Source organism: Macrotis lagotis, chromosome 1 (assembly GCF_037893015.1).
Source record: "Macrotis lagotis isolate mMagLag1 chromosome 1, bilby.v1.9.chrom.fasta, whole genome shotgun sequence".
In the NCBI taxonomy this organism is placed as follows: Eukaryota; Metazoa; Chordata; class Mammalia; order Peramelemorphia; family Peramelidae; genus Macrotis; species Macrotis lagotis.
In genome coordinates this window covers 190,020,808-190,045,334 of record NC_133658.1, presented here as the reverse complement: position 1 = coordinate 190,045,334, position 24,527 = coordinate 190,020,808, and the positions used below count along the sequence as shown (strand labels likewise).

The window sequence follows — 24,527 nt, the reverse complement described above, 5'->3', positions numbered from 1 at the left end:
TATTTTCCATGTTATCTTGGACTCCAAAATTGCCTCACTGGACTTTTTCTGTCTCTTGAAAATTTAGTTAACAGTTATTTTAAAGTTTTTGAAATATTTTGGAGAGAGCACCTAAGAGAGGCTCTTCTGCTGCTATTTGGCTCTGCCCCCTCCATACTTTTTTAGTCATTCATATTTTCTCATATTCTGTTGATTAGTATGAGTGATTGTGGATAGTCTTTTTTCAGTTTAACTTTAATTTAAAACATAGTAAATAAAGCTATATTCATAAAAACTAATCATGAAAATAATATATAAAAGCATCAAGAAACATTTTTACAGGCTGCTAGGTGGCTCAGTGGATGGAGCACCAGCCCTGGAGTCAGGAGTACCTGAGTTCATATCTGGCCTCAGCACAAGATCCATCTTTGAACCCTTGTGGATTCCTCAGTTTGTTCAAGGTCTTGAATGCTCAGAATTTTTTCACTAACAAAGGAATGATTGAAGATTCTTAAGTGGGACAGAAAGAAACATGTAGAGAGAAATAATCTGTGGAGTGTAATCCCTATTTCACAGGGAAATGAATAATTCTTTTCAACTTTTAAAAAAATTTATTTTCCAATTATGTGCAAAGTTTTCTACATTCATCCTTTACAAGCTTTTGAGGTCCAATGTTTTTCTTCCACCCTCTCTTCCCTCCTTCCTCCCCAAGTCAGCAAACAATTTTATATAGGTTTTCATGTACAATTGTTTTTAACATGTTTCCTTATTAGTCATGTTGTACAAGAAGAATTAGAACTAAGGGGGGAAAAATCCTGAGAAGGAAAGAAAAAGCAAAAGGAGTGAAAGGAAAGTGAACATAGTATGTTTTGCTCTGCATTCGGGAACTATAGTTTCTTTTCTAAATATGAATGGCATTTAGGAAAGGAATAATTCAATAATGGAAAAGTATACTCTGTCCTTTTTGCTGCTTAGCGTTTTTTCCCTCAATCTCAGGGGAAGGTGGTGTTAATTTTTTTTTAAATCATGCAAAGCATATTTCTTTATTAGCTATATTACAAAAGAAAACATGGGCAGCAGATTAAAACAAACAAAATAAAATTTTTTTAAAGTGTTCTGCATTTGCCTTCAGAATTCATTAGTTTTCCTTATATGGATGGATAGCATTTTTTTCATCATGAATTGGAATTCATGGACTGTTCAGTGGAATTTTCTTGTAATATTGTTTTAATCAGCATAGTTAAGTCTTCACAGTTGATCATCACTGAAACATTACTAAAACTGTGCCCAATTTCATGGTTAGTATGTACAATGTTCTGGTTTTGCTCATTGAACCCAATTTATAAGTCTTCTGATGTTTGTTTCCTTTTTTCCTGAGACCATCTTGTTACTTTGGGTTTTTTTTATCAATTGATATTTTTCTAATTACATGTTATGAAAGTTTTTCAACATTCATCCATATGCATATGCATATTTCTTAATTATATGATTTCCTTGTACTTCCCTTCCTACCGCAATTCCCTCAATGGCAAATTGTCAGGTGAATATTGTACTTAAACATCTATGTTTTAAACATGTTTACAGATCAGTCATTTTTGGGATGAGGAATTAGGATTAAGGGAAAAGAAAGAAATCCATGAGATAGGAAAGAAATACATAAGAGAAATTTTTAAAAAGTGAATATAGTATTCATTTAGATTCTGTAGGGTTGTTTTTTGTTCTTGTTTTTGTTTTGTTTTTCTTCCTTTTGATGGGAGGGTAGCATTGTCCATAGCTGGTCTCCTAGGGTTTTCCGAATTCTGAACTACCGAGAGGAGCTTCATCCATCAAGGTTGATCTACTCAGTGTTGTAGTTAATGTGTACAGTGTTCTCTTGGTTCTGTACCTTTCACTCAGCATCAGTTCCTGTAATTCATTTCATGCTTCTCTAGAGTCTGACCATTCATGGTTTCAAAGGTGATGTTTCTTAAACAGAGATAAGACATGTGGGGAATGTAAACCTATTGTTTTCATTGATATTCTAAAACAGTTTCAGTGGCAGTGATTTTAGGTATCTTGATTTCCTTTCATTTTTAAGCAACTGATTTTTGAGTGCAAAAGAATTAAGTATTTGACTGTTTCAATGTAATGAAAATTATTTAGAATGAATAATTATTCCATTTGTCTTTCAGGTAAGTTAGATTCAGGTGTTGAATAGGAGACTTAAGCTATGTGTGTGTGTGTGTGTGTGTGTGTGTGTGTGTGATATTTAGAAGAAAAATTAAATAGAACTCTAAACAGCAAAATTTTAATCTTGACATTTTAGAGCAGATAACTTGAAAAAAATACCAGAAATTCTAAAGCTGTTTATTTGGTGAAATAAAATATTTACACTGCTTGCAATCTAGTTTTGAATGATAATGTAATTAGATTCATTTGTATTTTTAGGATTAAACCTAAGTAATGAGTTTTTCTCAGTATATTTCCTGCAGTTCTTTTTGCTTCCTATTTATGATTAAGGAATAAGGAAGGATAGGTTTAAAGGCATAGAAGCCATTAATTATAAGCCTTTATATTTTCTTGCTTTAAATCATGCTTTATTATAATGCACTTCATATTCTTTATGTAAGGAAATAGTTGCCTTGGGAATAGTAAATTCTAAAACAAGTGTAGAGCTACATTTCTAATCTCAGTAGAGAAATACTGACATGTTTTTGTTTACACTTCATTACCTTGTTTAGAATTCATTTATTTAATTGTTAAAGATGTCTGGTGAGCTAAAGTATCAGAAATGATTAATCTTGGACTGCCATTAAAATTCCCATCCACATGTTAATATATGTTAATGAGTTTTTGTTTTTTAACCCTTCCCTGTGATAAAAAAATTAAACTAATGCAATGTAGAGTCTCAGAATTATTTTTATCTTCATTTATCTAATTATTAGTAATATGGACAACTTTTTTCCATTTGGCTATTGATTGTGTTTTTTCTTATTTGCCCATTTGGCACATTAATACACTGCTTCAATATTATGAATTTATCAAGTTATTCTATTAAGCAATTTGGAACAATGTCCAAAATGTTACCAAACTTTATAGACACTTTAATCTATACCTCAAAGAGCTCAAGAAGCAGAGAAAATGGACATTTATATTAGCTCTTTTTGTATTGGCAAAGAAGTAGAAACTAAGGGGGTTAAGGAGATATGTGACAAATAAAATGATAGAACAAAGTACAGTAAATTAATGTAATGGAATATTGTTATATTGTAAGGAATTATGAAAGAGTTGATATCAGAGAAACCTGGGGTGATTTTTATCATCAGGAAAAAATACAGAGTAAAGTATGCAGAAGCAAGAGGAGAATTTAATTTTGAAAGAATTAAGAATTCTGATCAAAGCTTTGACAAACTATCATTTTAGAACACAAAAATGAAACATGCTATCTGACAAGTAAAGGACTCAAGGTGCAAAGTAAGACATATTTTTGGACATGACCAGTATAAGGATATGTTTTGCTTTTTACGCCTATTTGTTAAAGGTTTTTTGCTTTTCTCTCCCCCCTTACCATATCCATTTTTTTTACAGGGGTTGGATTTTGGAAGGATTTGGATTTTTGGATTTTAAGTTGGGGGGAAAAGATTTAAAAATACTTCAAAAAATTTGCTAATTCATATCCTTTGGTCATTTGTTAGGATAGAGTAACAGTTGTTATTTGCAGAATGGTTCTTAAATTGGAAAATAAGCTTGTTTTTCCAGGTTCATTTTCCATAGACTATATTTAAAAAGATGCATCATTTATAGGGTTGTATAGGTATGTCACACTACCTAAAAATGTTAAGGATATAGTTGTCAGTTATATGTTATTTATATAGTGAAAGTCATGGAGGAGTACATGTACATTGTAGACTGTTAGTTGTTCTGTTATGTCTGACTATCTGTGATTCCATTTGGGGTTTTCTTGGAAAAGATACCTAAGTTGTTTTTACAGATGAGAAAATGAGGGCAAACAAGGTTGTGACTTACTGATTCCAGGCTCACCACTCTATCGAGTGTGCCACCCATGCATAGTAGGACAGACAAACTAGTATAGAGACTCATTCTATGGCTCTATTTACTTACAGGGGTTTAAAATGTTAGGTTTCCAGAAAGGGAATATTTTCCCATTCCCATTTTCCCATTTTCCAAGTATTAAGATAGTATTTAGATCACCAACTCAATAAAACTCTGAAAAACCCAATTTCAGGCAAAATAATAGAAAATTAAAATTTTTTTGCCATTTTGTCAATAAAAACAAATCAAGAGAATTTAAGATATTTCTCTAAATGTTAGAATATACTTAAGGGTTGTATTGCAGTATATTAATGTAGAGAATTAAAAGTTGTGGGCATTAAATACATAGTATTGGGAATAATAAAACAAGGTACAAACAACAACCTCTTCTTTATCTTCACGATCTGGCTTGAAGAATTCTCATTAGCTTTAGCTCTCATGGATTCAGTTATTTCTGTTTAGGTGATTATCATATTTATTCATCCATCCCCAATAGCTCTCCTGAGCTCTTGTTTTACATCAGCTGTCTCCAAGCATGCCTCAGATTAAAATATACAAAACCCAGAACTTATATTTTCCTCCTAATTCCTCTCTTCCTCACGTTATTATAACTATTTTTGAAAGATTTTATTTATTTTGAATTTTACAGTTTCCCCCCCCCCCCACCAGAAGGCAGTCTGTTAGTCTTTACAATGTTTCCATGGTATGCATTGATCTAAGTTGCATGTGATGAGAGAGAAACCATATTCTTAAGGACGAAATATAAAGTATGAGATATAGCAAAATTGCCTAGTAAACATTTTTTAAAAATTAAAGGTAATAGTCTTTGGTCTTTGTTCAAACTCCACAATTCTTTCTTAGAATACAGATGACATTCTCTGTCACAGATACCCCAACATTGTGCCTGATTGTTGCCCTATTGGAATGAGCAAGTCAGTTAAGGTTGATCATCACTCCCTTGTTTCTATTAGGGTGTTCTGTGTTCTTCTGGTTCTGCTCACCTCACTCAGCATCAGTTCATGAAAGTCCTTCCTGGCTTCCCTGAATTCCCATCCCTCCTGGTTTCTAAATAGAACAATAGTGTTCTATCACATACATATACCGCAGTTTATTAATCCATTCCCCAATTGATGGACATTCACTCAATTTCCAATTCTTTGCCACCACAAATAGAGCTGCTATGAGTATTTTTATACAAGTGATGTTTTTACCCTTTTTTCATAATCTCTTCGGGGTATAGAACCAGTAGAGGTATTGCTGGATCAAAGAGTATGCACATTTTTGTTGCCTTTTGGGCATAATTCCAAACTGCTTTCCAGAAAAGTTGGATGAGTCCATCAACAATGTATTAGTATCCCATATTTCCCACATCATTCTCTTTTCTGGTCGTATTGGCCAGTCTGAGAGATGTGAGGTGGTACCTCAGAGATGCTTTGATTTGCATTTCTCTAATAATTAGTGATTTAGAGCAAATAAGTGGGCAAATAACAACTGCTCATGGATAGGCCGAGCAAATAAAATAAAAATGACAATTCTACCAAAATTAAACTACTTGTTTAGTGCCCTACCAATCAAAATTCCAAAAAATTACTTTAATGAGTTAGAATTAAATTAGTAATTAAATTCATATGGAGAAACAAAAAGTCGAGAATCTCCAGGGATTTAATGAAAAAAAAAGTGCAAAAGAAGGTGGCTTAGGCCTACTAAATCTAAAATTATATTATAAAGCATCACTCCTCAATTGGCTAAGAAATAGAGTGGTGGATCAGTGGAATAGACTAGGTGCAATAGAAATTGATTATAGTAATCTGCTGTTTGATAAACCTAAAGAGTTTCAGCTATTGGGATAAAAACTGTTTGATAAAAACTGTTGGGAAAATTGGAAGTTAGTATGGCAAAAACTTGGATTAGACATCATTATAATTATTAAGACTACTATTACATATCCCTCTCACCCAGGTTTGTATCCCTATTGTCTTCCTTGACTGTAATCATATTCAAACTATAGATTGTTACCAAGTCTTTATCATTTTTACCTTTACAACTTGTCTTGCATATGTCTTTATTTCTTCTCTAAGTTCCACCCTCATGCAGTCTCCTTGTTAGTCTGGTTAGTCACCATGGCTCAAGCCTTAACTTAATATTATTTCCATACTCAGTTGCCAAAGATGTTACTCCTCCTGACTTCATCTCCCAACTTCATGTCTTTTTACTGCCTGCCCTCCCCATTCTTGGAACGCTTTCCCTTCTCATTTTTGCCTCTTGATTCTTTCTTCAAAACTGAACTCAAACCTTACTTTCTGAGAGAGGCCTTTCCTCCTTTGTTTCTCTCCTCAGCTAGTTAACTCCTAATTATACTATAAGATTTTTGATGGCATAATCCTCTTTTTTTGTGTGTTTCTATTTGTAGAATTTAATACAGTGCTTTAGAGTTTGTTAATGCTTAATAAACACTTGTTGACTGACTGATATTTAGTCCCTAAAATGCATTTTCTCTTCAAATCATCATCCATTAAGGAATTCTATAATCATCAGTATTCTACTTTTATTGTAGGAATTTTATATTTTTATTATCATATTTAGTGAAAAATATAATCTTATCATCATTTTAATTATAGTGCTCTGAAGTTATGGTAGAAGTAGAATAACCATATTTCCACCATTCTACATTAATATAGAACTCCAAAACATGAATTTTTATTCAGTTTATTAAAATAGATATCTCTTGTCTTTTCTTTTTTTTAGAATTTCTCTGCAAAGAATGTCCAAAAGTTCACATTCACATTGATCGCATAGACAAAAGAGATGTCCCAGAAGAACAGGTGTCTATGAGAAGATGGCTTCATGACCGCTTTGAATTAAAAGATAAGTAAGTAACATATATACCTAAAGCTGTTCTGCATGTGACTGAATTATCTTCATTTTTAATATCTCAAGAAAATGTTCAAACAAATAAAGTCAATTAGATCTCATTTTATAAGTAAATTAAATATCTTTTTAGGTTACCAAAAGAATTTTAAAAACTGAATTGTTGATTTTTTTAAAGGCAGCTAAGGTGACACAGTGGAAGAGTCTCTGGAGGAGAAAGTGAGGCTGGTGACTTGGCACAGCTCCCCCCCTCACTCAAATTCAATTCATGTGCTTGTCATGACATCACCTTCCTAATGTCATGGTCTTCTTTGAGAAAGGACAAAAAAAAATCATCATTATCACTTAATTTGTTTAGAAAAATTATAAGAATTCTTTTACCATGATAACAGGCAAAACAGGAAAATACTTTATGATTCTCTTCAGCTTTCTTATTGATGATGAACAGAGTGCCAGAAAAGCAGAGAGTAGATCATAAACTGTCTAGCTATTTGTATTCTAAACATGAGATTGGGTGTCATAGGACACCCAATACAAAGTCCAGTCTGAAAAGGAAAGTTATTCCTTATCTAGGATTAAGATGGAAATCTCAATGGTGGTTGACATTGTAGCAATTATATCATTCTTTAGAAGTCTCCTACATGCATGGAAATCTCAATGGTGGTTGACATTTAGCAATTATATCATTCTTTAGAAGTCTCTTACATGCAATCATAATCACTAAAAATTTGACCTAATGGTACTCAAAGGAAAAAGCAAATAAAAATGCCCATTGTCTAAACAGTAAATATTCATCTATATGGGCTTTTGTGTTCATATTTTTTTGAGATGTTTCTGTTTTAAATTTGGAAGAATCAGTAGGATGAAATAGGCTAACAAGTGCCTTGTTATGAAAATTAATGCTTATTGAAAAATATTTTTTAGTAAAATTTCACATTGCTATCTAGAATGTTGGGGCAACTAGGTGATGAGTGTGTAAACCCCCAGGTGTGAAGTCAGGAAGATCTAAGTTCAAATGAGACCTCAGACACAGGTGACCCACAGGGATGGAGCACTGGCCTTGGAGTCAGAAGGATGAGAGTTTGAATCTACTCTCAGACACTTGGCCCCTTAGTGTGATTCTGGACAAGTTACTTAAAACTTTTTCCTTCAATTTCCTCATCTGTAAAATGAGCTGAAGGAGGAAATGGCAAAACATTTCAGTATCTTTGCCAAAAGAACTCCAAATGGGATCATAAAGAGTTGGATATGACTTAAAATGACTGAACAAACAGCTGTCTTGATGTTTGGATCAACTCATCTCTTTATTTCTGTGCTTTTATCTTTATCTTTACCAGTTTTCTAGATGTAAACTGAAAGTTGTTTTAATTTTCATTTTATTAGTTATTTGAAGGAATTTTTTTTTGTGCTTGTTAATAGGTTTTTTTTGAGAAGTATTTGTTCCTTTTTTTTTTATCATTTATCTAATGGATAAAGGCCTTCAATCGTATGTCTTATCTATATAACTATCAGCTATTAGAGACATTTCATTTAAGGATTTTTTTCCCCCATGACTGACAGTTTCCTCATCCTAATCTTATTTATATAACAGTAGTCATTTTCATACAATTAAAATTTGTGATTTTTCTCTCTTCCTAGTTTGGTTGAAAAATTCATCTCCTCATAGCTGTGAAAAGTCAGATTTTGGTTCTCTTAATAATTTATTTCAAGTTTGCTGATATTAATAAAAAATGTTCATCTAAAATTAATTCTTGCTAGGTTTTTTTCCCATCATTCCCAGCAGTTGTCTAATAGGGAACTCTTAGGTAATTTTTAATTTAGAGCCAGTATTTTAACATAGAACACTTCAGTCAATTTATTCTGATTTGTTGTGAATCCTAAAATTTGTCTTGGGAAATCATGGACTTAGTTATTCAGCAAATATTTGTTGTTATCTGTATTCCTGGTATTGGGTATATAGAGACAAATGAGAAATCTCCAATTGACTAGGATTTATGTCCTGTTGAGAGATATAAACAAAATGATATTTGTTGGGGGAAGATAAAGGAGAGAGAGAATCAGGAAAGGACTTTTTTTTGTTGTTTTGGAAGGCAATGGGGTTAAAGTGACTTGGCCAAAGGTCACACAGCTAGGCAATTCTTTAGTGTCTGAGGTCGGATTTGAACTCAGGTCCTCCAGGACCAAGGCTCTATCCACCATGCCACCTAGCTGCCCTAGGAAAGGACTTTTGTAAGAAATGGTACTTGCCGACCTTTGAAAGAAATTGTATTTCCTTAATAATTTTTTCTTCTGAATTTAACAGTACTCCTCATTCCCTAAGAAAACTTTTCCATTTCCATATACAAATCAAAACAGAAAATGTAAATTATGAGACTAAATTTCTATCAGGTATAATTGAATTTTTTTAAGTATATTAAAAGATAGCATTCTCCATGTTACTATTAAAGCTGACCTACTTGTTTGAGTTTCCTTCTGATTCTGTTTCTTCTGTAAATTTTAAAAGATGTTTCAATCAGCTTTTCCTTTTTCTTCTTTTGGTAATGCTATTCCTGTCATTCCTGCATGTCCTACTCCTTCTTTAAAAAACAACCTGAAAAGATTAATCCTTGAAATAAATAAGTAGTTAAGCAAATTAATTCCATACAATTGCCATGTCCAAAAATATGATTTTTTTTTGGTACCTTAAATCTATTACCCTTCTTTCAAGATGTAAGTAGTAATATGTTTTTCTTCTTTGATCCTTTTGGTTGGTCATTTCATTGACACATTTCACTAAGTCTTGCCAAATTCTTTTTCTTTACATTGTGGCTATTGCTATATAAATTTATATGAATTGATCTCTTGGTTTTGTTTGCTTTGCATCATTTCATTTAAATTTCTTAGGTTTCTTTCAGACTGTTTCAAAACTAGAGATTCTAATACTTGGGAACTTCATTTCAGGTATTAAACATTGAGATAGGAAATTGAATGATGTTTATAGTGAATAATAAGTAGACCACCCTGAAATACAAAGGTTCAAGGACTGGAGATAATATTATAAACCTTGAAAAGTTAGGATGGAGCTAGATTGTGATGATTTTAAGTGCCATCAGAATTTATACTTGATACTTAAAACAAAATGGAGCCCTGTATTTTTGGAACAGCACGTAACAGGGATACTAAGACAAAAATGAAATAATTTCTGCTTTCATGGCACAGTTTTTTGCTATCATCAAAAGTTCTACCTTAAATTGAGGAACTTTTTTTGTCTTTGACTTCCTTAGTGGTCTCTTGGTTAAAGGTTACGGACATTTTAACCACTTATTTAGTAAAATTCCCAATTTCTTTACATCATTATTAGATGAAATCATTGCTCACAGTGGATTAATACACCAGTCTTTAAGTAACGTGGCCTACATTGACTTGTCCTCTTTTGGCATATTTTTGTTTCTTTGTTAGATGGGAATCCACAAAGATGTTTTTATTTGCTTCATTATAGTTCTAGAGCTAGAAGGAACCTCAACCTACTTAGTCTTAACACTGATTTTACAAATGAGAAAATTGAGATCAAGAGGAGTTCTAATATCACATACTAGAAGCAAGCACTAGACTCCCAGGTCCAGTGATTCTAGACTCAATACCTTTTGTCCTTTATGTTTCTATTTTGCTGCCTATCTGGCTAGCAATTATATTACCTTTTTAAAGAAATGCTTCTTCTTTAAAATTATTTTCAGCGTATATTCATTAAGGAATGATTTTTGGTCCTTATTTAAATTCCTACATGTTTTGCCTATTAGACCTTTATTTGAGATATTTAAAGCAAAAATTTATTTCCCAATTAGTAGCTTCCCTTTCCTTTCCTTTCCTTTCCTTTCCTTTCCTTTCCTTTCCTTTCCTTTCCTTTCCTTTCCTTTCCTTTCCTTTCCTTTCCTTTCCTTTCCTTTCCTTTCCTTTCCTTTCCTTTCCTTTCTTCCTTTCCTTTCCTTTCCTTTCCTTTCCTTTCCTTTCCTTTCCTTTCCTTTCCTTTCCTTTTCCTTTCCTTTCCTTTTCCTTCCCTTTCCTTTCCTTCCTTCCTTCCCTTCCCTTCCCTTCCCTTCCCTTCCCTTCCCTTCCCTTCCCTTCCCTTCCCTTCCCTTCCCTTCCCTTTCCCTTTCCCTTTCCCTTTCCCTTTCCCTTTCCCTTTCCCTTTCCCTTTCCCTTTCCCTTTCCCTTTCCCTTTCCCTTTCCCTTTCCCTTTCCCTTTCCCTTTCCAATTTTATTTATTTTTTCCAATTACATGTAATGGTACTTTTCAACAATAATTTTTCTGTGAAGTTTCAAGTTTCACATTTTTCTCCCTCCCTTCTCTCCTCTCTCCCCTGACAGAAAGTAATCTAACATAGGCTGTTCTTGTATAAGCATGTTAAAGATAGAATCATATTAATCATATTGTGAAAGAAAAATCAAATCAAAATGGGCAAAAAATAGAAAAAAATAATACATAAGACAACTTTTAAAGATTAAGATAGGAAACTTTGGTCTACATTTAAACTCTATAGTTCGTTCTCTGGATATGGATGGTATTCTCTATCACAAGTCTTTTTAGAATTTTCTTGAATTACTGTACTGCTGAAATGAATAAGTCCATCATAATTGATCATCATCCAGTATTGCTATTAGTGCTACTTAGCTTCTTTTTTTATACTTATACTTATTCTTATTCTTATACAATATGCATTGATTGGATTAAAGCTTTTTAAATTTCACTGATGGAAAAATCTACTTTAATTCTGATATTATCTAGATCCCCTTTTATGTTAAGAATTCTTGTCTTAACTCTTGCTGTGAACTGTTATATTGAGGTTAGGTATCCATTTTGAGTATATTTTGTTTCACGATATTAGGTCTTTGTATAAACCTATTCCCTGCCAAATAGTTTTTCAATTTTCCCAACAGTTCAGGTGAAATAGAAATTCCTTCTGTACATAATTTTTATAACTTGTATATTGAACACTAAATTATTGTTTTTTATCTTCGTTATCTTTTTAAAATAAATTTTCATTTATATTTTTATATTGCCTATATTTTCCCCCATGTTCCTTGCCTTTTCCTTCCCAGAGGTTTATATTTTCCAACAAAATGATATTAATTAAATGAAAATTGGATTAATTCAATTTTTGTTTACCTGAAAAAAATTTATATTCCTTGAAAAAGACATTGGCATTTTATGTAACAGAAATAAAGTGTTTAATATTGTCATTCCATAATACTGAATATAAGCGATTAAGAAAGAAATTAAAACAAGAGAAAAACCCCCCAAAATAAAACAACTTTTCTACTTCTATTTTATGTATCCATAGGTTGCTGATAGAATTCTATGACTCACCGGATTCCCAAAGAAGAAGCAAGTTTCCAGGGAAATGTATTAATTCCAAACTAAGCCTCAAGAAAACTTTGCCATCTTTACTATTCCTAGGTGGTCTGACTGCTAGTATGCTCATGACAGAGTCTGGAAGGAAATTGTATGTGAAAACTTGGATATATGGAACCGTAATTGGCTGTCTGTTGATTAGTATTAAAGTGTAAGCAAATGCTATCTCCAATCAGTGGAATGTACCATACTGTCTTTTGAGAGGCAGCTGCACATTTCACCAAACTGTTTCCTGAATTTATAAAGAAGTGTAAATAAAGCCTTATTGATTGAACATTGGATAAATTACAATTTGTGACTTCAGCCTATTTGTAGTTGGTCTTGGATAAGCATACGTAATTTTGCAAGTTTACTTCTGAATTTGCTGTAAAGTGAACAGTTATGCTGAGTTATGTTATACTTTGCATTCCCCATGAACTTAATGTCTGTCTTGAATGAACTATAGAAGATTAATGGAAGTGTACATCTTGTTATTTTTTTATGTAATTCAAGTGGATCAGTGAATATATTCCTGGCTATTTTGCAGTAGATATTCTTCCACTTTTCATTTTTTTTCACAACTTGTGACAGTATACTAAATGCAGCTAACAGAGCTAGTGTTTTGCCAGCTGTGTGACTTATTTTGTTCAGTGTGTTTCTTCACAGAAGTCTAAAGAAATTAGTAGTACCTAGATCATGAAATGTATAAAGAAACAAGAAATGTTTATGGGGAAGAAGCTCTGTTTATCTAGTCTTTTTCTTAATGCATCATTAATTGGTTTAATTACTTATATATGCAAACATTTATCTCTTAATTTTTAATCAAAGCAGCCTAATTTGCACACCTTATACTGTGCACAAAAGAACGTGTAAAGTATAATGAAAATTAAGACACCGCTAAAATTGTGACCTAACCAGATTGTAGGAAAGCATTCTAAAAAATTTGTTCAGTTTATAAAAGATTTCAGCTAAGCTAACTAGAACATGTGTGCCATAAATAGTAGGTCATTTAAGTTTTCTGTTGCTTCATACTTAGATCTGAGTTATCAATTTTAATTGTATGTTTATTCTCTTACTCTTAATGGGTCAAGAGAATATTTGAGGTAACAAAACACACAAATGTTTCTACTAAACTTTTAAGCATGTGCCTTTTGCCTACTAGTCTGATTTTAACTTAATATTCCATAAAAATAAAATTATTTTAATTTTACTGTAGCAAAATTCCATTTTATTTTAGTCATCTTCATTTGAATTGGAGATTGCAGTGTTGATATGTATGGTTTTACACAGTAGACTATTAGTGAAAGAAATTCATAGCCAGCCAGTATTTGTCCTGCTTAAAATTGAACCCTTTGTATGAAGTTCTTACTGCTACTGCCAATATTATTTGCAGTTGTCTCACGTTAAGAAATTCTTGTTCCTAGAGGCAGTGGGATATTTATTCTATCAAGTTAGGACTAAGGGAAGATCTTTGTTTAAAAAGTGGTGTTTTTTCCCCTAATCCAGTTGGAAAAATCTTGACCTGACCACAAAGTACAAGATTAACATTTCCCCCTTGAATCAAATTAAGAAATTACATTTTGGCAATTGAGGCATTAAGTTCATCAACCCTAGAACAAGATATACTTGCAATAAGTATTTTACTTTTGTTTTATTACATTTTCAAAATCTTCCGTTAGGTTGGCCCTGGATTTTTGTTGTTGGATTTATAGTGTTAGTGACTAAGGCAGGAGATGGTAATTAAATCATGATGCGTCATTAAAACAATTATAGTGAATAATTTTTAATGCAATATAATCTGCTTCTCTGAAACCAGAGTGAGTAAACTTTTAAGGAACAACTCTGAAGACCCAAGTGTGGCATATATAAGCAGCATAAAATTGGTTTAATTCTGACATAGGCAGACCTATGTACAGTGTTTTGATAACAAACTTCCTTTCACATAAAATTTAGAGCAAATTTTAAATTTCTTTGGAAATGTTTTTTAAGACACACAGACAGACACAGACTGTACACTCACACTCTCTCTCTCTCTCTCTCTCTCTCACACACACACACACACACACACACACACACACTCACTCACTCACTCACTCCACTACCACCACCGCCATTGGCTAAAGTTAGAATATCAAATTTCATTAAAATAGTTATGGTACTTATTTTTCACCTAATAACTGGGTATCCAGTTGCTGTACCATAGATATATTTTTAAAATGCATTATTATTTAAATTATGTTCAATATTGTGACTAGAATGAAAATCATTTTAACATCCTACATCGACACTGACACACTATACTCACACACTCTGGGAAAGCCTAATAAAATTATTGTTGCTTTATAAGTTCATTTGTTTATGTATCAAAATGTTTGGAAAAGTAGTTGCTCTTAACATGCACTGATATTAACTTGAATTTTTCCTTATTAAAGTCAAGGGCCCCCATGCTCATATTTTTTTGATTTTATTTTTAGAAAAGTGTTCTCATAAAATAGCCCTTTAAGCTTTTGTTTGTATCATTATTGTTTACAGCTTAATTATTGCTTAGTTATTCTTTGCAAAATACAATCACTGTGCATGCATTTTATGCTTTTCAGCAAAAGGGTTTGTGTGAAAGTCAGAAAAATAAAAACTTTCCTTGTATCTCATGTCTGTTCTACTTAAAATTTTGTGAACCTGAAATAGTTCATGAGAAATTACATGCAGGGAATAGGTGTTATGGCTGGTTGTGTTTTGAGAATTTTATAAAATAGTAATCCTTTCCTTTCTAAGATGTCATGAGGATGTATAGGAATCTATTCATAGATGATCATACTGAAGTGCATGGGAGGGTTTTGGAGCAAACTTCCAGTCAACTTCATAAACAATTATTAATGCAATAGTAAAATAGCCCCCCGACCAAAAAAGGTTTAGTAAAGTAAGAATGTCAGTTCCAACCATTTATATCAAATTATAACCCTTTTTAATGATATTCTCATATTTTCTTGTCCATGGTTTCTTCTTTAAGAAATATAACAAGTAATTTTATTAACCACCCTTTTTCTTTTGCTGTTTATAAAACTTTAATGAATGATTTTGCTTCTCTAAATATAAAAAGCAAGGCATAACTCCATATAAAGGACTTAATTCCTTTTTGCTAATTATTTGGTAGAGATGATCAAAATAATCAGATTGTTTTGTTAACTAAATGCAATATTAGAAATTTCTGGATGTGTATTAACCACACATTTCATTGAAAATATGAAGAACTAGGTAATATTTATATGTATAATTTCAAATAATATATTGAGTCATAGCAAATATTATTTGTATGTGATGAAATACAGAATATGGGAGAAAAGGATGTCAAAGACATTTATTATTCCAAGTAATGCAAAATGTTTTTCAAGTACTCCAGTCTGTAGCATACAGATTTGTGTATTAGTTTAAATTACATTTCTGGATATATTTAAAGTTGGACTAAATAGCTTATGAAAAGTAAAATATATTTTCAGGTAAAAATTCAGCTAAATCAATGACACATAACTCCATGCTACTTGCGATACACAGACTAGACTTACGATATAAAAATGCAAATGAAAAATTTGGAATTTGATCATCCCGAGTCAGGAAGTTTCAAAATATATGATAGTACATAAATAGAAGATCTAGATTACTAACTGAATTTTTACTTTTCAGCTGCATAATTTGGAGTACTGTGAACTGTCATTGATTTAATTTTTTCAGATTGGTCACCTCGAAATGCCAGTTTATTTTAAGTAACTAAGTGTGAGTGAATAAAACATTTACAATTTTTGTAATAAGTACATAATTCCTATAGGACTTGAATATTATTTATTTGGCTATTTTCCTGAATAGAAAGAAATCTGAAACTTATTTCCAAGGAAGTCACAAAAAAAAGAAAACTACTTTTCTTCTATTTTATTTCTATTCCATTTTAAAAAATAATGAATGTGGTTTAGAGAGAGGAGACCTGGATTGAATTACTGTCTCTGGCTTTTATTAGCAACATGACAGTGGATAAGTTTGCTTCATATGATTAATTTGTAATATCACCTACCTCACAGGGTTGTTGTGAGGAAAGCGCTTTGTAACATTTAAGTGCTATAGAAATTTGAATTATAATTTAATAATAGTTGATGTGATAAGTGGACCCTTATGCAAATTGTTAATGATTATCATTTCATTACTCAATTTTAGTAGCTAAATTTTTAATACTATTTTAATTTGTATGTTATTTTTAGTTGTGTGTTTATAAAACTATATCAATACATTTGTTTAGGCTTTTATATTTGAAGAGAATGCTACATCCTGATATGGTTATTATTTGTGTTCAGACCCCAGCTGAAAATCCTTGCCTGATAGTCATGCCCATATTATGCATACATGAAGAAGCCACACAGCACTGCAATATTTGGTGATCCTGGCAGTTTTCAGGCCACCTTGGCTAGTCCCCTTCCCATTCAAGATGAAAAGTCTCTGTCCTTTTTCTGTTGTCAGAATTTTGAATGTAGATTTACCACTACCTCTGTATCTAAATAAAGGTAAGAAGATCACTTTTAAAATTGTATTTTATAATCAGTTTTTAAATCTTTTGCAAAATGCACAAACCAGAACTAGTTAATTTTTGCTTACTGAAAATGGATTCATATTTTGTAAGTAGTTTCAGGTATTAGTGTGGTAGAAAGAGCCCTGGTTTGGCATTTGTAAATCTTGAGTCTTACTTCTTACTACCATATCTAAGGTAGCAAGTCCCCTCAGCTCTCTGGGAATCACTTTCCTCATTTGTAAAATGAAGGAGGTATATTTGAAATGCCATCCTATTCTAAATTTTATGAATTTTATGATACTATGATCTATTGCTATGGCTTGATAATTTATCACACATCATAACAAAAGTTATCCTAACTTTTGAACACTAGTATTTTTTTAAAAAATATTTTGTGTTTTCTTTGTCTTGAGAAGGTATGGTGAAAAATGTCAAGTTTTAAAATAATTTCCATTTTATAATATTTGCCCTTGTCATTCAATACAGTTGTAAATAATTTTATAAAATTAAGTTTACTTGTTGTATTACTTATGGAAATGAAATGCTTAAGTGTTTTTTTTCCTGTCTGTCACAAATACAGTATTTTAAATTAAAGAAATTAATTACTGTGGCCTTCATTTAGAAGTGAATGGTAACATGTTATATGGTAACTACAAGAATAAAGGATTAAATTCATACATAAATCACATTTGGTGAATTCACAACTTGAAAAATTACCAAATTTGAAAATTCTGTTACTGCTATTTTACGGGCATGCAGAAAAAATGAAAACATAGTTATTAGAAAATAAAAATTTCAGAAAGTTTAAATTTTAGGTAAGAAATTTATGAATAAAAGAAGGGAAAGAAAGAAAATTTGAAGGAAATATTCACTTAGGATATTATGGCTATTATAGTGGAGAATTGTCAAAAGGGAAAAATAAATGATCCCTTTTATTTTTAATGTTCTTACTGCAGGAGCATTAGCATTTTTTTTTAAATCTGACAATCATCCTTCTTATGAAGTCTAGGTTTTCTAATATTACCAAGAACAAAACATCAACTCACACATTTGATGTCTTTGCTTATGTCTTATGCTTCTTTTTTACTTTTTGTGAGCTATTACTGTTCCTCTAACTCTTTACTAGCCTGCTCAATAATTTTGCCTTCTTTGACAGTTCTGTTCTTCTCAAATAGCTGGTCTTGTGTTATTTGTGTTTACTTTAACAAATAATACCCCCTTCCAACTAGATTGTAAGCATCTTGAGGAGGATAGGAGCTAAAGCAAATCCTATTTTGAATTTCTATATTCATTTCAGTATTTTGGAAATTTGATTTTGATCACTTGGACATTGGGATAAATAAAAAATGGAGAAAAATTATATATTGGAAAAAGGTTAGTCTTAAATACATGTTACAGTTGACTGAAAAGGAAAAAACAGTACTTTTATCTAGGTACTTTTCCTCCTATTCTTAATTAAGTTAAGAGTTACATCAAAAGGTAATTGAAACATTTACTTGAATTCACAAGAGTACTGGAAAGTTGATTTAAATATCAATTTGATGGAAGAGAGAGATGGGATAATTCTAGATCTTTAATTCTCAGCAAACAAAGATGAAATTTACAAAGAACTATAGATGGTAAGAGTACTGAATGAAAAGGAATAGAATATCTATTATGCCAGTGGTAAAGTAGGATATTTCACAGTAGAAATACTTAGCGATGGGGCGGCTAGGTGGTGTAGTGGATAAAGTACCAGCCCTGGAGTCAGGAATACCTGAGTTCAAATCCGGTCTCAGACACTTAATAATTACCTAGCTGTGTGGCCTTGGACAAGCCACTTAACTCCATTTGCCTTGCAAAAAAAAGAAAAAGAAAAAAGAAATACTTAGGGTTTAAAAAAAGGATGGTGTTGAAGTGAATCATAGTAAATTAGGTTAGCTCTATTTTGTATTACAGAGATACAGATAATAATTCTTACAGAAATATAAGTCCTATGTTCATAATATTTGCCTGTTCCTGAGATACCTGGCTCCATTTTACATCAAGTAAAATCCTACATAACCCCTAATATTTTCATGTTGTTTCCTTGTTCTCCCAATCAGAAGTGATCTCTTCCTTCTAGAACTTCTTGGACCACTCTTCCCCTGTTCATTATCACAGTGTGTGTGTGTGTGTGTGTGTGTGTGTGTGTGTGTTATGGATCATGTCAGTCAAACATTTATTAAGGAACTTCCATGTATTTCTATGTGCCAAGCCCTGTAGCCCATAAGAATACAACAAAGTTGAAAAAGTTGGAGGAGGAACAGAAAGAGACAGGGTACCTGCTCTGTGAGCATGATAAAGTCCTATAGCCAGATGAAAAATATTTAGGTGTCTGCCTTGAACCCTCTCTTTAAAACCTGAGGATCCAAGAACTCTTATATCTACCCTCCACCTTCTCTAATGGGTGTGGTACAAGGGGCAAGAGATACTAAGGAAGTATAAATTTCAGTTTGTTACCTATCTCATTAATAAGCATTCCCATGTTTGTTTAAATTTTCTTTCAACAAACTACATCTGGAGGACTATGTTCACTTCTTGGCTCCAGAGGAGGGAAACCAGAATTGTCAAATGTGTTGAGCTCTTGCCTTAAGAATCAGTAGAAGGAATGGAGATATTTAACCTGAAGATAAGGATGTGGTTGTTGGCTGTCTCCAAAGCATATAAAAAATAGTAAAGTAGAAGAATATTTGCTCTTTTTTAGTTCAAGAAGACAGTACTAGAAAGCAATAGGTAGACATTGCGAAGAGACAAGTTTAGATCTAAGTAAGGGAAATTTCTCCAATAATTAAAGCTCCACAGAAGTGGAATGAGTTGCACTGGGAGAATAGGGAACTTGCCTTAAAGGTCTTAAAAGGCTGACCCTTTATCAGTTGTGCTGTACATTTTTTTCAGGTAAAGAGCTTGGGATTTAAAACAAAATGAAACAGAAAATTCACTGCTCTAAGAGCTTACAATCTAATAGTGGAAAAGCATGAAAATTATATAAGCAATATACAAAATAATTATGAGATAATCAACAGAAGGAACAAGCTAACAGGCATATAGAAAGCCTTGTAGAGGATAGAATAATAGAAACTTGAATTCTGAATGATTTCAGGGAAGATGGATTTGAAGAGAGTCTTCTAGGTATAAGGGACAGAAATACTCAAATTTCTGGAGCTGGAGTATGGAATATTGAACAGCAAAGAAGGTAAGCATCATTGGATTACAAGAGTATGATTTCCGGGAGACTAGAAAGATAGGAAGGGAGCAGATTTATTTAATGTTTATTACTGTTAATACTTTTTACAAGATCAGATCACTGTTTAAAGATTAATTCAATAGCTGAGCACAGCATGAACTGAAGTAAGATTTGAAGCAGAGAGAGACAAACCACAGTCAATTGCAACAGATGATGAGGTTGGAGGGATAGTAGTGCCAGAGGAGAGAAGGGACTGAACACTCTTTGCAAGAGGAATAAGGACTTTAGAGAAAGAGTAATTCTATTCACTTGGATCTCAATTTGGATATTTGCTCATGGAGAGATGATCCACATGGAAATTTGCCAGTGCATTATTGTGAGATGAGCAGTCTGGAATTGTTGCTCAATGTGAAAAAAAAGCCATAAAACATGATACTTTACAGAGTAATAGCCAACAAGAGGTTATCAGATCATTGATTCTCTCAAGAATATTTTGGATGATCCAAGGGATAAAAGGCAGCTCCATGCCATAGTGTATAAAGTGCCAGGGCTAGAGTCAGGAAAGCTCATCTTCCCGAGTTCAAATTTGTTTAACTTTGTTTACCTTAATTTTCTCCTCAATAAAATGAACTGGAGAAGAAAATGGCAAACCACTCCAGTATGCCAAGAAAACCCCCAAAAGGGGTCATGAAGGGTTGAACATGCCTGAAAATTGACTAACAAAGGGGTGATGGAAAGACACAAATTAGCTCAAGTAGACTCTAAAATATACCAATTATATAGTACATAAGAATTAGGATAACATCAGCAATATGTATAACTAAGGAGATATACCAGTTATGTACTAAGAATATAAAGGATTTCGGATCATGTATATGTTATACGTGTTAAAGGAACCAAAAAATTGCTCATTGGAACAGTCCTCAGAATTTCTATGAAGATAGGAGGAATGATCTCATGAGAGCACAATTTTTTTTCAGTTTTTGTGAGACAATGGGATTAAGTGACTTGCCCAAGGTCATACAGCTAGTAAATATTAAGTGTCTGAGATCATATTTGAACTCAGATTCTCCTGATTCCAGGGCCAGTACTCTATCCACTGTATCACTAGCTGCCCTCTATGAAAGCACAGTTTGTATTTTGTACATGTATCGATATGAATGTGATCTTGTTTCCATTGAGGTATCAAGAGTCTTGGATATGAGAAGGATCTCATATCATTTACTCTTAACATGTAACTGAAAAAAAATTTCCCTTCTGCAACATTTCTAACAATTAGTTACTTAGAAAACTTTTTTTGGGGAGGGGGTTTGTAAGGCAATGGGGTTAATTGACTTGCCCAATGTCACACACATAAATATGTATTGTGTCTGAGGCTGGATTTGAACTCAGGTCCTCCTGACTCCAGGGCCAGTGCTCTACTATACCACCTAGCTGCCCCACTTAGAAGACTTTTTAAAAATTGACCTTTTTTCTCTCTTGCTTTATTTTTTTCCAAATTAATAGTATTTTTTCCAATTATATTTAAAGATAGTTTTTCAATTACTCATTTTTTTAAACTTAATGGTATGTGATTTTTTTTTTCCCAATTAAATGTAAAGATCATTTTCAACGTTTACTTTTTATTTTTTGTTTTTGCAAGGCAGTGGGGCTAAGTGACTTGCCCAAGGTCACACAGCTAGGTAATTATTGTCTGAGGTCCGATTTGAGCTCAGGGCCTCCTGACTCCAGAGCCCATGCTCTATCCATTGTACCACCTAGCCGCCCCTCAATATTATTAAGATTTTGAGGACTAAATTTTTCTTCTTTATTCCCCTTAACCACTCCTAAGACAACAAACAACTCTCTCTAGGCAATACATGTGTAATTCTATTGATTCTATTTCCACATTGTTCATGTTGTATAAAAAGAAAAAACGAGAGAAAAAAGTGAAAACAGAAAGCTTTCATCATAGTTGTTTTTTTTCTGGATGTTTTAGCATTTTCTGTGATGTGTCTTTTGAAACTATTTTGGATCATTATATTGATGAGAAAAGCTAAGTCTATCAATCACACTGTTATACAATGTTCTGGTTCTGCTCACTTCACTCAGCATCAGTTCATGAAAGTGTTTACAGACTTTTGTGAAGTCAGTCTGCTCATCATTTCTTTTACTGTATTAGTATTCTATTACATTCATATATCACATGTTCAGCCATTCCCCAAGTTATGGGCATTCTTTGAATTTCCAATTCTTTGCTACCAGAAAAAAAATCTTGCCATAAATTATTTTGTACATGTGGGTTTTCTCTCCCTTTTAAGTGATCTGTTTTCTTCTTTCTAAGCTCTTCCCCCATTTTATGATACAGTCCAAGTAGTGGAATTGCTGGATCAAAGGTCATGTAGTTTTATATAGTAACAAATTGCTCTCCAGAATAGTTTGATTCACACTACTACTAGTAATGTAGTAGTGTTCCAATTTTCCCACATCTACATTTGTCATTTTCTTTTTCTGTTATATTAGCCAATTTGATGTGTGATGTATCGCAGAAATGTTTTAATTTGCATTTCTCTAAAGATTTCAGAGCATTTTTGCATGATTGTAGATAGCTTTAATTTCTTCATCTGAAAACTGCCTGTTCATATCCTTTGCTTATTTATCAATTGGGGAATGACTTAGATTTTTATAATTTGATTCAGTTCTCTATATAATTTAGAAATGAAACCTTTAGCTAGCAGAAACAGTGATTATAAAAATTGTTTACAAAATTTTCACTCTTCTAATCTTGGTTGCATTGGCTGTGTTGATGCAAAAACTTTTAAAATTTATTGTAATAAAAGCTATACCATTTATATTTTATAGTAATATATCTTGTTTGGTAATAACATCTTTTCTACAAAGATCTAACAGGAAAGCTATTTGCTCTTGTTGGTTTATAATATTACCCTTTATGACTAAATCATGTACCCATTTTGCCTTATCAATTGCTGCTTTATATAATTTTAGATCTGATATAGCTAGGCCAAATTTCTTTGCATTTTGAAAAAATTAATTCCCTTGATATTTTTTATTTTTTTATATTTATTTTCTAATGTTTTTTATTCTCATTTCATACAAATGTTTTTTTACATTAATAAAATATACTGTAAACAAAATACCCCTCCCCCCATGAATATAGATAGACTTGCTTGGGCGAAAAAGTAAAGGGGAGAGAGAAAAAATTAAAATTAAAATAATAGTAATAATTGTAGGTATGGCCAGGTGGCACAATGGATGAAGCACCAGCCCTGGAGCCACGAGCACCTGAGTCCATATCCAGCCTCGTAAACCCAATAATCACCCAGCCATGTGATATGCAAGCCACCTGATCCCCACTGTCCTGCAAAAACCAAAAAAGAAGAATGAAAAAAAAATAGGCCCAAAATAAAATAAAATAGTAATAATAGTAGGGGTGGGTGGGTGGCAGAGATTGGCCCTTGAGCCAGGAGCACCTGGGTCCGAATCTGGCCTCAGACACCCAAAGATCATTCTGCTATGTGGCTCCAGGCAGGCCACCCAGCCTCACTTGCCCTGCACCCTCCCTCAAATAATAATAACAAAAAATGTGCTTCAGTCTTTGTTCCAACACCATCAACTCTGTCGCGAGTGGATCACATTCTTTATGATAAGTCCATCACAAAAGTTAATTCCATATTTTTCCAACGTTGCCATTGCTGATCGCAACTCCCTCCTTTCTTATTTCTCCACTACCGTGTACTATATTTTCTTTCTCCTTTCACTCTGATTCTGCTGTAGGGTTGCTGAGTGGCGCAGAAGACAGATCCCTGGTCCTGGGGCCAAGAAGCCCTGAGCCCCCATACCACCCCTTAGGCCCAGAATCCACCTGGCCCTATGGTCCTGGGCAGGCCTTCCAATCCCAGCCCCTTGCAAGAAGTAAAAAAGAAAATGTCTTATATCTGAACACTGGCCTCCCCCATGGTCCATCCTCTCCTCCTTTATTCACATCCCCACCCCTTCCCCCTGCTCCCCCCTCCTTCTTACTCCAGATGTCTATACCCCATTGAGTATATTTGCTGTTTCCTCTCCTAGCCATTTCTGATAAGAGCAAAGGTTCCCTCATTCCCCCTTGCCTCCCCCCTTCCATGTCATTGCAATAGCTCATTGTAATAAAAAAAAATCTTATTATGTGAAATATCTTGGACTATTCCCCCTCTCGTTTTTCTTTCTCCCTTTCCATTTCCCTTTTTTTCCTATTGACTTCATTTTTACACCATATTTTATCTTCAAATTTATCTGTATCATTTTTCTATACATGCAGTTTATCCTCATTAAGTCCCTCATATTTCCCCCCCTCTCCTCCAATCTCCATGCTTCACCTGAGACCTGTATCTGAAGATCAAACCTTCTGTTCAGCTCTGGCCATTCCAAAAGGAACCTTTGAAATTCCTCTGGTTCATTGAAAGTCCATCTTTTTCCCTGGAAGAGGACATTTAGTCTTGCTGGGTAGTTCATTCTTGGCTGCATTCTAAGCTCTTTTGCCTTCTGGT

General features: G+C 33.0%; 1 protein-coding gene across 1 annotated transcript in view; it reads left to right on the top strand.

Annotated features, from left to right (window-relative positions):
- The window catches only part of AGPAT5 (1-acylglycerol-3-phosphate O-acyltransferase 5), a 68,937-nt gene extending 54,042 nt beyond the window's left edge, over positions 1 to 14,895 (top strand). The window contains exons 7-8 of the mRNA XM_074209525.1: positions 6,757 to 6,880; positions 12,198 to 14,895. Of these exons, the coding sequence (XP_074065626.1) occupies positions 6,757 to 6,880; positions 12,198 to 12,423 (350 nt within the window). The 3' untranslated portion in view covers positions 12,424 to 14,895. The remainder of the gene's footprint in view (positions 1 to 6,756; positions 6,881 to 12,197) is intronic.
- The last annotated feature ends 9,632 nt before the right edge of the window (positions 14,896 to 24,527 follow it).